A 13,435-nucleotide genomic window follows, 5' to 3' on the forward strand; every position below is an offset into this window, starting at 1 on the left:
TATATAGTATAGAATTCCAACTATATATAAAAGAATCTGGTGTTGAATTTCTTGAAGAGAAAAAGAAAACATTATCTTATATTTTACTTCACAAAAGAGGCAAAGAAAAATTGCAGGTAGAAGAATGTTTTCTCACCGCACTTGCTATTAAATTCTATGCCCAAAACATAGCAGGAGTTTTGTTGACATCCAATTTGATTAGTTGTTTGATTGACGAGGAAGCTCACACCCTTTCCATATTGGTCTATACAAATAACTGGTATCACCCAATACAACCAAAACCCATTATGCAGGCACTCATGGATATCAGCAGAGGAAACCTTGTTGCAATGCTTATTGTTTGTAAAGGTAGCAGCCTTTAAATGACACCCAACCTTGATGTCCATCTTTGTGAATTTAGCAGCAGAAGAAAGAACAGCATAGACATGGCCTCCAGAATCACAAAGTCTGCCATTCACTTCCACGTATCGAGGATCATCACTCACTCGATCACTACAGTTTAGAAACGCTACAAACGGAGGAGGCGTATAAGAAGACTCATTCACATTCCCATTCCAGAAAGTTAGTGGATCGGTGCCGTAATTTTGAATACCACCAATGTAAGTGAAGTTACTTAAAGAGATGAAATAGCGAGGAATGAACCAAGCAGTGTCCTCCTCAAGACCTGCATCAGTCAACATGGTATTTCCCTGAAAACAAACTGAACACTGTCACATTCTTTAAGCAATCTAATTCCTTGGGATGCCGCAACCAGGTGGGTCTCCTTTGAGTCGGAAAGGATAACTTATGTTGGCAATTTTGCCACACGAAGAAGGAGCACACAATGGACGATCCTTGGCACCGTGAATTTGCGGGAATAGCACAATAATGATAGCTAGTCACACGGGCAAGCAGTGATTGTGCAGAGCAGCAGAAAGCAGATAAGAGCACCATTGTTTACCTGGTGGTTTAAGTAGAGAAGATCATAGTTAAATGATTCACCAAAATTAACTAAAAACGCAGGAACTTGTTGAAACTTTGATACAAAAGAATAATATTATATCATGAACTTTCAAAGTGGTTCTTGAGGTTGACTAACTGTTCATTATATATTTAGTTATTTAAATCACTAAGATAAGTACATGTTTTATTTTGATTTTCAATTTCTTCTTAATATATATAATTAAATAATTTCAATAATGCAGGCTCGGTGTTTCTGTGGGCTCCTACGGTACATGTTCAACCTGTGTAGACTTGTACACTATGCACCACACAAACAAAAACGAATCTGAATGTTAAGGAACGTTTCTGCGACGGAAGCATTTTTTTTACCACTAAAATATAAAATGAATTAAAAGAGATGTTTAATGGTAACCGAACCCGTATACAAAAACCAAGAGCCCTCACCCCTAAAGGTTTAGGCCTCTTATACTTGCCTTCCACACTTTTGCCAACAAAAAATGCAGCTCAAAACAACCCAAACAACACTAGGAGCTGCACTCTAACTATTAGCATGAATCCCAGTATCTAGTGCTACAATAACAATTCATAGTTACAAAGGAACCTAGAAGCAGAAAATGAGAACAAACATAATTGCTGCAGATTTAGCACTCTGTAAAACTGCATGTCACAGCTTCATCTCGTCCCCCTACCAATTCTAGTTTCTATTTCTTACCGAGTGGCCAAGTTGGTAGGCATAGTTGAGGTGTTAATTGTTGAATAACAGTATAACCACTACAAGAAAATTACTAAATAGAAATCAAATTTAGAGACAAAAATGATTAGTCACTATATTAACTAAATTAGATATTATTTTAGAGACTAAAAAAATTATTGATATTTAAAGTATTTTTTATTATTCATATAATTTATAAATTAGTTTCTAAATTGGTATCTAATTAACTATTAAGATTTTTTTTACTAATTATTTTAGATTCTAGAGTTGGTAGCTAAAAGATCAATATCTAATTAAATACCAATTTAGAAACTAGTTTATAAATTTTATTAACCATAAAAACTAATTTAGATACCAATAATTTTTTTAATCTTTGAAATAGTATTTAATTTAGTTAAATAATGACTAATTATATTTTTTCTTTAAAATTGATTTCTATTTAGTAATTTTCTTGTACTTTAGTTATATTAACATTAGAATATAGGAAGAGTTAATTAAGGGTGGTACCATATAGGAAATATAGGAAATAATTTTAGATCTCCCTAAAACATTTTATTTTATCTTAACAGTTGTTTTGTTTTTCATTATTTTGTGACATATCATGGTAATTTACATGTAACAAAAAGGATTTAATGTATATCATTCTTCAACATTTCATATTATGTCACACATGTTTTAACTTAACTTGCAATGTATTCTTTTAGTTTTTTATCAGCAAATAATAAATGAATTAAAAGGGACAAACATTTCAAGGATGTTCCAACCCTGGTAGAAAGAACCTACATCCTAAGCAACTTTCATACAAATAGAACAATTACAAAGTTTCCAACACCAAAAAAGATACTACATTTTTAGGACTATGCATCCTCCACACAATTAGAACCTAAACCTGGAGACTTATGCAGTAAGCAGCATGCGAATGCACATAGATCTTTATTGGTAGCAGCAGCTTATACAACAGAGTTGCATTTCTCATAAAAAAATCTCTACCACAAACCAACCTAAATGCTCTATAAGTATTGATAAAACACTGGCCAACATTTAAGACAGGATTTAAGAGGCATTTTTGCTGCTTTAACTGCATCTGACCGCCTAGTTATCTGACAGTACTCTCTTAATTATCTGACAGCGTTATTTTGTATTAATATACAACTATTTCTCTATTGTATCTTTTCTTAGCTTTCTTTTTTATTAATTATCTCATTAGTCTATGTAACTATGAATTAGTCTCTTTTTATTTATCTTGTTTTTTCATGGACCCCATTCAATCGAAGAGGAGAAAGATGCATGTCATTCATTTACTACTCTTGTACGTAATAACCCACAAGTCTTGGAAAATATAAGAAAGGTTATGCACCTTCACTATATCATAACCACTCATTCATTCATGCCAATTCATTATTGACAGAGCCGAGGAAAGACTCAACACCTATTGGTTGTTGACGAGCGTTCAAGTAATAAATGTTCACCAACCTTAACTCAAACCCATCATTCAAAAATTAGCTAATTACTATCATTTCCATTGCACTGCACCCAATCAAAGGCCTAAGCTTCACTCCAAATTACTCAGTTTCATTCATCCACTCTCTTTCCTATTCTTACCATGGCAGAAATTGTTACCGGTACTCTTGTTTCTGTTTTCCTCGAGAGGACTACAGACACTTTGGCTTCCCGTTTTGTCCACATGTTTCGTGCAAGAAAAGACAAAAAAGAGCAACTTAGCAACTTGAAGATGAAGCTCCTGGCCATTGATGTTGTGGCTTTTGATGCCGAGCAAAAGCAGTTCACAGATCCACTTGTGAGAGAATGGCTTCTCAGGGCCAAAGATGTTGTGTTTGATGCAGAAGATCTCTTGTATGAAATGGAGTATGAACTCCCCAAAAGCCAAGTGGAAGCTGAGTCTCAGAGTGCTACTGTGAAGGTGTGGAATTCCCTCAAATCTTCCTTTTTCACTTCCTCTGAAAATGAACTTGAATCAAAGATGGAACAAGTCATTAGAACACTAAAATATCTTGAAACCCAAAGCGGTTATCTAGGTTTAAAAAAGACTAGTGGTGTTGGGATTGGATCAGGATCGAGTAGTAGATTAACATATACATCTTTGCCAAATGAAAGTGCTATTTATGGAAGAGATGATGACAAAGAATTTGTCTTTCGCTGGCTCAAATCTGAGACTCAAGACAACCTTTCTATACTTTCTATTGTGGGCATGGGTGGGTTGGGTAAGACCTCACTTGTCCAACATGTATTCAATGACCCAAGGATTGAAGGTAAATTTGATATTAAAGCTTGGATCAGTGTTCCGATGGAATTTGATGTTCTCAATGTATCAAGAGCAATTCTTGACACAATTAATGGTTCAACTGAACATAGTATACAGAAGGAAGTGGTCCAGGAAGTGGTTCAGAGAAGACTGAAAGAAAAATTGACGGGGAAGAAATTTCTTCTTGTTTTGGATGACAATTGGAACGAAAACCAATCTAAATGGGAGCAAGTGCAGAAAGCTCTTGGTTTTGGGGCCCAAGGAAGTAGGATTCTTGTCACTACACGAAGTGAGAAGGTTGCTTTTACCATGCGATCAGAAAAACACCATTTGAAGGTATTAAAAGAAGATTATTGCTGGGCCTTGTTCGCAAAACATGCATTCCAAAGTGCTAGTCCTCAACCGGATCCAAACTTCATGGAGATTGGTAAGAAGATGGTAGAAAAATGTAATGGGCTTCCTTTAGCCTTGAAAACAATGGGAAGTCTATTACACAATAAATCATCCTTTTGGGAATGGGAAAACATTATGAAAAGTGAGATATGGGATTTTTCAGAAAATGAAAGTAATGTTCTCCCTGCTTTAAGACTGAGTTATCACCACCTTCCTTCTCATCTGAAGAAATGCTTTGCTTTTTGTGCGGTGTTTCCCAAAGGTTATGAGTTTGACAAGGCATGTTTAATTCAACTGTGGTTGGCTGAAAATTTTCTAGAAAGCCCTCTACAGAAAAGGAGTCCTAAAGAAGTTGGAGAACAGTATTTCAATGATCTGTTATCGTGGTCCTTCTTTCAACAATCCGGAAACGAAGAGGAAAAGCATTTTATCATGCATGACCTTCTAAATGATTTGGCAAAATTCGTTTGTGAGGACATTTGCATCAGATTAGGAGTTGATGAACCAAAAGGTATACCTAAGAAAAGCCGTCATTTTTCATTTCCAACCACTCGTGTATATTTTGATGGGTTTGGATGTTTGATTGATACTCAAAAGTTGCATACATTTATGCCAACTGACAGGAGAATGTATGATCCTTTTTGCTACTATTGTTTCAGTTGGTACTGTAACATGTCGCTAGAGGACTTGTTCTCCAAATTTAAGTTCTTACGTGTCTTGTCTTTGTCTCACTGTTGTGACCTTACAGAGGTACCTAAATCTATAGGAAATCTTAAGCATCTCCGTTCATTAGATCTTTCTGCCACTGACATTGAAAAACTACCTGACTCCATAAGTTTACTTTACAAGTTGCAAATACTGAAGCTGAACAACTGTACAAAATTAAAGGAGCTTCCCTCATGTTTACATCAACTCGACAATTTGCATTCCCTTGAATTTATAAATAGTGGAGTGAAAAATGTGCCAGCACATTTGGGAAAGCTGAAGAATCTCCAAGTATTGATGAGTGCGTTTTACGTTCAGAAAAGTAAAGAATTCAGTATTCAACAATTAGGAGAACTCAATCTTCATGGAAGTCTGACAATGCATGAGCTGCAGAATATTGAAAATCCCTCTTATGCATTAGAAGCAGATTTGAAGAACAAACCAGACCTTGTGGAGCTACAGTTAGAATGGAATGATATGATGGGCAGCTCTTCTGTTGATTCAACCAAAGCTGGGGATGTAATTGAAAATCTACGACCTTCAAAACACTTAAAGAAGTTATCATTAAGGAACTATGTTGGTAAAAAACTTCCAAATTGGTTACTCGATAATTCGTTACTGAATCTGGTGTCCTTAGTGTTGATGAATTGTACGTGTTGCCAACGTTTTCCTCCGCTCGGGCTTTTGCCATTTCTGAAGGAGCTGAAGATTGTTGGGTTTGATGAGATAGTGAGAATAGATGGTGATTTTCATGGGAACAACTCTTGTTCATTTAAATCTCTTGAAACATTGGAGTTCTCCAATATGAGTCAATGGGAAAAGTGGGAGTATGAAACTCTGGCAGGTGGTTTTCCATATCTACAAGAGCTTTCCATAAGAAAATGTCCGAAACTGAAAGGAGAGCTGCCAGAGCAAGTTGTTCCTTTGGAAAGACTACAAATTGAAAACTGCCAAGAACTCGAGGCTTCTGCTCCCCGGGCTCTAGGTTTAAGTCTACATGAGTGTGGAAAGCTACATGTGGAGTGGGCTACAGTGAGAAGGCTTACAATGGGTGGGTGTTGATTTTGGCTTAATCCCAAGTCCCACATCGGTGAGTTCATTGTTTGGGAGGAGGTTTGAGGGTTATAAATTAACCTCTCCTCCTTCACTGTTATATATCCCAATTTGTAATATCTTCTCTCATAATAATAAAAGTAAGTTGTTTTGCTGTGCTCGGAGATTAGGCTAAACAGGCCGAACTCCGTTAATAATTTTCGGGTGTGTTCTTTCCTCTTTATCTCTTTTATTATTCCGCTTTATTTATTCAATATTATTTGTCGGGTAGCTCTGTTAGGGTTTTGTTTTAGTGGGAAAATTACCCGTTTTTCCCAACAAATGGTATCAAGAGCCGAAGGTTCGCCTTGGGTTGTTTGAAATTATTTGTAATATTGAATATTATATTGTGAGTTTGTAATGGCAAATAAAGATCAAGAAGGGAAGGCTCTGCAAGATGCAAATGTTGCAGAAAGCAAAAGTGATGTGTTGATTGTCTCGCTTTCAGCATCATTGCATCCAGATGAGTGGATATTGGATTCAGGTTGTACCTATCATATGTGTCCCATTCGGGAATGGTTCTTTGATTTTCAAGAACTCGATGGCGGGGTTGTTTACATGGGTAATGATAATCCATGTAAGACAGTCGGGATAGGTTCAATCAAGTTGCGGAATCATGATGGATCCACCAGAATTTTGCGGGATGTACGGTACGTTCCAAAGTTGAAGAAGAATCTTATCTCATTGGGGGCTTTAGAATCTAAAGGCCTAGTTGTGACGATGCGAGATGGAATTCTTAAAGCAACTTCAGGAGCACTGGTGATGATGAAAGGTGTGAGGAAGAACAATTTGTATTACTACCAAGTTAGTACAGTGGTGGGGACAGTAGCGGCAACAACTTCTAGCACTAAGAAGGATGTTGAGGCAACGAAGTTGTGGCATATGAGGTTGGGACATGCTGGAGAGAAATCCTTGCAAATTCTTACCAAGCAGGGATTGTTGAAAGGTACGAAGGCTTGCAAACTTGAATTTTGTGAGCATTGTGTTCTGGGAAAACAACGAAGAGTGAAGTTTGGCACTGCAATTCACAATACCAAGGGTATTCTGAATTATGTGCATTCAGATGTGTGGGGACCTGCCAAGACTCCTTTAATCGGAGGTAGGCATTATTTTGTCACTTTTGTTGATGATTTTTCCAGGAGAGTTTGGGTGTTTACTATGAAGAACAAAAATGATGTGCTTGGAATTTTCCTTAAGTGGAAAGCTCAAGTTAAAAACCAGACAGGAAGGAAGATTAAGGTTCTCCGAACATATAATGGAGAAGAATACAAGAGTGATCCGTTCCTGAAGGTATGCCAAGATTGTGGCATAGTTCGGCACTTCACTGTTAGAAAAACACCACAGCAGAATGGGGTTTCGGAGCGTATGAACAAGACACTTGTGGAGAAAGTTCGTTGTATGTTGTCTAATGCTGAGTTAGGCAGAGAGTTTTGGGCTGAGGCTGTGACATACGCTCAACATCTCGTCAATCATTTGCCATCATCTGCTATAGATGGCAAAACCCCGTTAGAGGTATGGTCTGGAAAACCTGCAACTGATTATGATTTTTTGCATGTTTTTGTTTCTATTGCATATTTTCATGTGATTGAATCAAAGTTGGATCCACGGGCAAAGAAAGCTCTTTTCATGGGCTTTAGTCCTGGAGTGAAGGGATACCGTTTGTGGTGTCTAGAGGCAAAGAAGACGATTATCAGCAGGGATGTTACCTTTGATGAATATGCCATGTTAAAGAAGGTAAATCCAGAAGGAGCTGATAGTACTCCACAACAGGTGGAGTGTGTTCGGAAGCAGGTGGAGTTTGAGCAGACAGTTGTGATCCCAACACGAAATACCACAAGTGACTCTCCTATGGCAGAAGAAGAGTCAGATGAGGAAGAGGTTCCTACCCAAGAATCTCAACAACAATCAGCGCCAATTGCAGTTAGAAGACAGAGACGAGATATTCAGAAGCCTGCTCGTTTCATGGATATGGTTGCCTATGCACTTCCAGTTGTTGATGACATTCCATCCACTTACCCAGAAGCCATTCTGAGTTCAGAGAGTGGTAATTGGGCAGGTGCGATGGAAGAGGAGATGCAGTCTTTGAAGAAGAACAAGACGTGGAAGTTGGCACAATTACCAAAAGGTAAGAAGGCAATTGGGTGCAAATGGGTATTTGCAAAGAAAGAAGGATTTCCTAATAAAGAAGACGTTCGCTACAAGGCAAGGTTGGTTGCTAAAGGCAAGGTTGGTTGCTAAAGGCTTTGCTCAGAGGGAGGGAATTGATTATAATGAGGTATTTTCTCCAGTTGTTAAACATTCCTCCATTCGAATTTTGTTGGCCTTGGTAGCACAGTTGAATTTGGAGCTTGCTCAACTTGATGTAAAGACCGCGTTTCTACACGGTGATTTGAATGAGGAAATCTATATGACTCAACCAGAAGGATACAAGGTTGAGGGTAAAGAAGATTGGGTTTGTAAACTTAGCAAATCGTTGTACGGACTGAAACAATCTCCGAGACAGTGGTACAAACGATTTGATAAGTTCATGAAGGATCAGAAGTACAAGAGAAGCAAATATGATCAATGTGTGTATTTGCGCAGACTTGAAGATGATTCCTACATTTACTTACTCTTATATGTTGATGATATGCTAATTGCAGCAAAGAGCCAAGTTGAGATTGATAGGTTAAAGGCTCAGTTGAGTAAAGAGTTCGAGATGAAGGATTTGGGGGAAGCCAAGAAGATTCTCGGCATGGAGATAAACAAGGACAGGGAGAGGGGAAAACTTTGGCTGTCACAAAAGCAGTATTTGCAGAAGGTACTACAACGTTTTGGTATACACGAAGATACAAAACCTGTAAGTACCCCACTTGCTCCTCATTTGAAATTGAGTAGCCGTTTATCTCCAACAACTGATGAAGAACGAGAATACATGGCGAAAGTCCCATATGCAAATGCAGTTGGAAGCTTGATGTATGCAATGGTGTGTACAAGACCAGATATTTCACAGGCTGTGAGTGTTGTTAGCAGGTACATGCATGATCCGGGCAAGGGTCATTGGCAAGCTGTGAGATGGATTCTACGGTACCTCCAAAATACCTTAGATGTTGGATTGGCATTTGAGCAAGATGAATCACTTGGTCAATGCATAGTTGGATATTGTGATTCTGATTATGCAGGTGATTTGGATAAGCGACGGTCTACAACTGGCTATTTGTTCACTTTAGCAAAAGCGCCAGTTAGTTGGAAGTCTACCTTGCAGTCTACGGTGGCTTTGTCTACGACAGAGGCAGAGTATATGGCGATTACAGAGGCTGTGAAGGAAGCAATTTGGCTTCATGGGTTGCTTAAAGACTTGGGAGTTGGTCAGAAACAACTTGAGTTATATTCTGACAGTCAGAGTGCTATTCATTTAGCAAAGAATCAAGTCTTTCATGCACGGACGAAGCACATTGATGTTCGCTATCACTTTGTGCGTGAGATTCTCGAAGAAGAGGAGATTGTTTTCCGGAAGATTCACACTACGGAGAATCCTGCAGATATGCTCACCAAGGTGGTTACAAGGGCCAAGTTTGAACATTGTTTAGACTTGGTTAATATCTTGCACATTTGAAGTTGGCGCCCAGAGGCGCAAATTTGAAGCACTGGAAAGTTTGTTTTTGTTATGTTTTGAGAAGATTTGTATTAGGTGGGATTTGAAATTAAGCCAAGGTGGAGATTTGTTGATTTTGGCTTAATCCCAAGTCCCACATCGGTGAGTTCATTATTTGGGAGGAGGTTTGAGGGTTATAAATTAACCTCTCCTCCTTCACTGTTATATATCCCAATTTGTAATATCTTCTCTCATAATAATAAAAGTAAGTTGTTTTTGTTGTGCTCGGAGATTAGGCTAAACAGGCCGAACTCCGTTAATAATTTTCGGGTGTGTTCTTTCCTCTTTAGGGTTTTGTTTTAGTGGGAAAATTACCCGTTTTTCCCAACAGTGGGCACATCACAAAAGCATTATAGTTGAAAATTGTTGGGTTGTCCAGCACTCTTTATCATTTAGTGATAGGTTCACCTCTGGAGTCAATAAGTCATGATGGCTATGTGTCTATATTCCAAACACCCAGGAGCCTTCTACTCAGTGGGTTTGGTAATTTTCAGATAATTTCACATGGTCTCATCCGTAATAATCTGAAGGATCTGACACTCGGGCGATGCCATAAATTAGAATCATTGCCTGCAAACATGCATATGATGCTTCCATCTTTGAGGAGGTTATGGACAAGAGACTGTCCAAGACTTAAGTCGTTCCCAGAAAACGGAGGTTGGCCATCAAATCTAGAAGAGTGTCCAGGACTTGAGTTGTTACCTGACAGAGGTTTTCCATCAAATCTCAAGGATCTAACAATCATTGATTGCCCTAGACTTGTTGGCTCACTGAAAGGAGCTTTCACAAACTGTTCTTCTTTGAAAAGCTTGTGGATTGAAAAAGTGGATGTGAAATGTTTTCCTGATGAAGGTTTGCTTCCACTCTCTCTTACTTCTCTATCCATCAAACATTTTCGAAATCTTGAAAAACTGGACTACAAGGCTATCCATCAACTCCCATCCCTTAAAACACTGATTGTTGAGAACTGCCCCAACCTCCGAGAATTACCGGAGGAGGGTCTTCCCAAGTCAATTTCTGATCTTCAAATAATCAGTTGTCCTTTGCTCAAACAGTGTGGCCGGGAAGAAGAAGACGAAGACTAAAAAAGATTGGTGAAATATATGGAAGTGACATGTTTGTTTTGAATAATGATGTTTTTGATGGGCCACAATTTATTTTGCTTTCAATTTGTATCAACTACTTTTCTCTTCTGATGGTACTACTGCAAAAAGTTTGTAACCATTCACCCTTCCATCATTTTAAATTAGGAAATATAAAATGCAATATTTATAAAGCTTAAATAAATTTGAAGTAATTCTAAAATACTTTTTTTTTCATACTTACTAAATTATTTTTGCAAATAAAATTTATGTATATTTATATGTTAAAGTCGGTCGTGGTATAAATAACTTCTAACCATATTGACTAAACTCAATAAAACTTTGCACTTATACAAGTTTTTGTGATTCACTTTTCCTATCTCCTGAATCTGTAGAATACCTATTTTTCAAATGCAAGATAGCTGAAAAGGTGTGGCATATGTATGAGAATTGGGCGGATATAGCAAGTGTTATCCATATTAATCCAATTATTAACTTTAACCTGTTTGGCTTTAAGTCATCTTCATAAGAAAACTAACCTTACTTGGAAACAGAGAAACCAAGTTGATGATTTTCAAGTTCTGGCTGGAGGCAGTGACTACTATACATGGTATTTGTTATCTTAGTCTTGTGCAATCTGCCCAATTGTTTTTTGGGGTTCTTTTCCTAGGTTGGAGGGTTCTTTTAGTTGGTTTTGATATTGTAAAGACACATAGTCTCTTTCCGATGTAAAAGGGTTGGTTTCATATGCTCCAATTAATTTTATTTTATTGTTTGCTATAAAAAAACACAGTTTTTTTTATCAGCAAAGAATAAATAGAATAAATCGAGACACTTCAGGGGTGTCCCAACTCTTATACAAAACCCCAAAACCAAGTTTCCTAGTACCCTGGCAACTGGGAACCCGACAGACAATGCACTACAGGTCAAAGATAAGATTCCAGACAGGATACAAAGATCTACAAATACATTTACCCCACCCCACCAAATATGTCACTCCCTCAATCAAGGACATACATCCAACAACTAAAAACATTTAATACCTACAACAAAGTCTTTGGCAACAAGGTTGAAATACCATACCCAAGTGTCAAGCATAACAAAACAATATAAGACATAACATCTAAGCAACTAATCCATATCTTTGTAGTAGGCTGAGAGCTCAAATAACATACAGGTTCCAACACCAAACCGATAATTATGCATTGAGTCACTTCCTTTATCACAGTTCAGAACAACACTCCTACCTTGCCACAAAAGAAAGACCAAGACAACCTGCACAAACAAACAATACCTTCCAAGCCTCAATCCAACCTTGCCAGATAAGGATTTATCGGCGAGACCTGCACAAAACCACACCACGACTACCAGGATGGGAAACAAAAACGTTAGTTAAATAATACAAGTGATCAGTCTTTCAAATACCTCATACAACAGAGAGGTTCCAAACACCAGTCAGAGTAAGAGAAAACAACCAGTTTTTCTTTTAGTGTGACCCAAGACCAGGTCTTCCTTTGTGCCACGGTAAAAGCCTCGACTAGATCCACCCGCCCATTCTCAAACACAACTCTATTCCTATGGTTCCAAATTTCACTCACAATACCTACCCAAATACTCCCCCAACACCTGGTAACTGCATGGTTCAAGCCTATAGGTTTGAACATCCTAAAATTCATTTGTGGGTCACGATGTAGCACCAAGATGAAACCCAGCCACTTAAGACACATGCCCCAAATTCTCCAAGAGGTTCTGCATTCAAAAAATAAATGTCTTACCGACTCTTCTTCCACACCACACAAAGGGCACCGATCACTCAACAAAATTATACCGCATCTCGAGAGATTGTCCTTCGTGGGAATGGCATTACATATCACCCTCCAAGCCATAAAATGTGCCGAAGGTAAGGTCTTTAGAGTCCAAAAAACCAAGAATAAATCCTCATCCACTATAGACATCTCCCCCACGAGACTCTTATAAGTTGTTTTCACAGAGAAATCCAAGTTATCCACGTCCCTCCAAATCCAATTATCCGGTTTAACTCCACCCTCTCTTGTTAACCTTTTGTTATCCAACAACTGCATCAGAAGGACAACCAAACTGGATTCCCACTCAAAAAGATTCCTTCTCCACCGCAGCTTCCACAACCAAATATTATTATTCCAAATCCCAACTTGTTAAAGAGTACAATCGGTATCTAAGGAAATTGAGAAGAGCCTAGGGAATTTATGTAGAAGAGGGATGTTCTCCAACCATTTATCCTTCCAAAACCTGATTTCTTTCCTGTCTCCTACTTCCCACCGCCCTCTACCTTCAAAATCATTACCCCACCCCTCTAAGTACCATACCTTCCTAAGATCCTTCCACCACAGCAACTCCTTACCAATCTGACCTTGAGATTTTAATCCCCTCCACCCGCCATACTTAGACACTAGAATATCCTTCCAAAAACTTCTCTCTTCAGACATCAGTCTCCAAATCCATTTCCCAAGAAGAGCCAGGTTAAACTTTTCTATGTCAATGACCCCTAATCCACCTTTATCTTTCGGTTGACATATCTTATCCCACATCACCCAAGCGATTTTCCTGTTCTCTGACCCCCAATCCCACAAAAA

At 38.2% G+C, this 13,435-nt stretch overlaps 2 protein-coding genes across 2 annotated transcripts; one reads left to right on the forward strand and one right to left on the reverse strand.

Annotated features, from left to right (window-relative positions):
• Positions 1 to 83: 83 nt before the first annotated feature.
• Positions 84 to 680, reverse strand: LOC137809667 (uncharacterized). Its single transcript, XM_068610770.1, has one exon. The coding sequence runs from the start codon at positions 678 to 680 to the stop codon at positions 84 to 86; it is 597 nt and encodes a 198-aa protein (XP_068466871.1).
• Positions 681 to 3,181: 2,501 nt separating this feature from the next.
• On the forward strand, positions 3,182 to 10,826 carry LOC137809677 (putative disease resistance RPP13-like protein 1). Its single transcript, XM_068610778.1, has 5 exons — positions 3,182 to 4,939; positions 4,970 to 6,066; positions 8,798 to 9,062; positions 10,202 to 10,398; positions 10,453 to 10,826. Exons 1-5 carry the CDS (start codon positions 3,258 to 3,260, stop codon positions 10,824 to 10,826), a joined length of 3,615 nt encoding a protein of 1,204 aa, XP_068466879.1. The 5' UTR covers positions 3,182 to 3,257.
• The last annotated feature ends 2,609 nt before the right edge of the window (positions 10,827 to 13,435 follow it).

This window comes from Phaseolus vulgaris, chromosome 11 (genome assembly GCF_000499845.2).
Source record: "Phaseolus vulgaris cultivar G19833 chromosome 11, P. vulgaris v2.0, whole genome shotgun sequence".
NCBI lineage: Eukaryota > Viridiplantae > Streptophyta > Magnoliopsida > Fabales > Fabaceae > Phaseolus > Phaseolus vulgaris.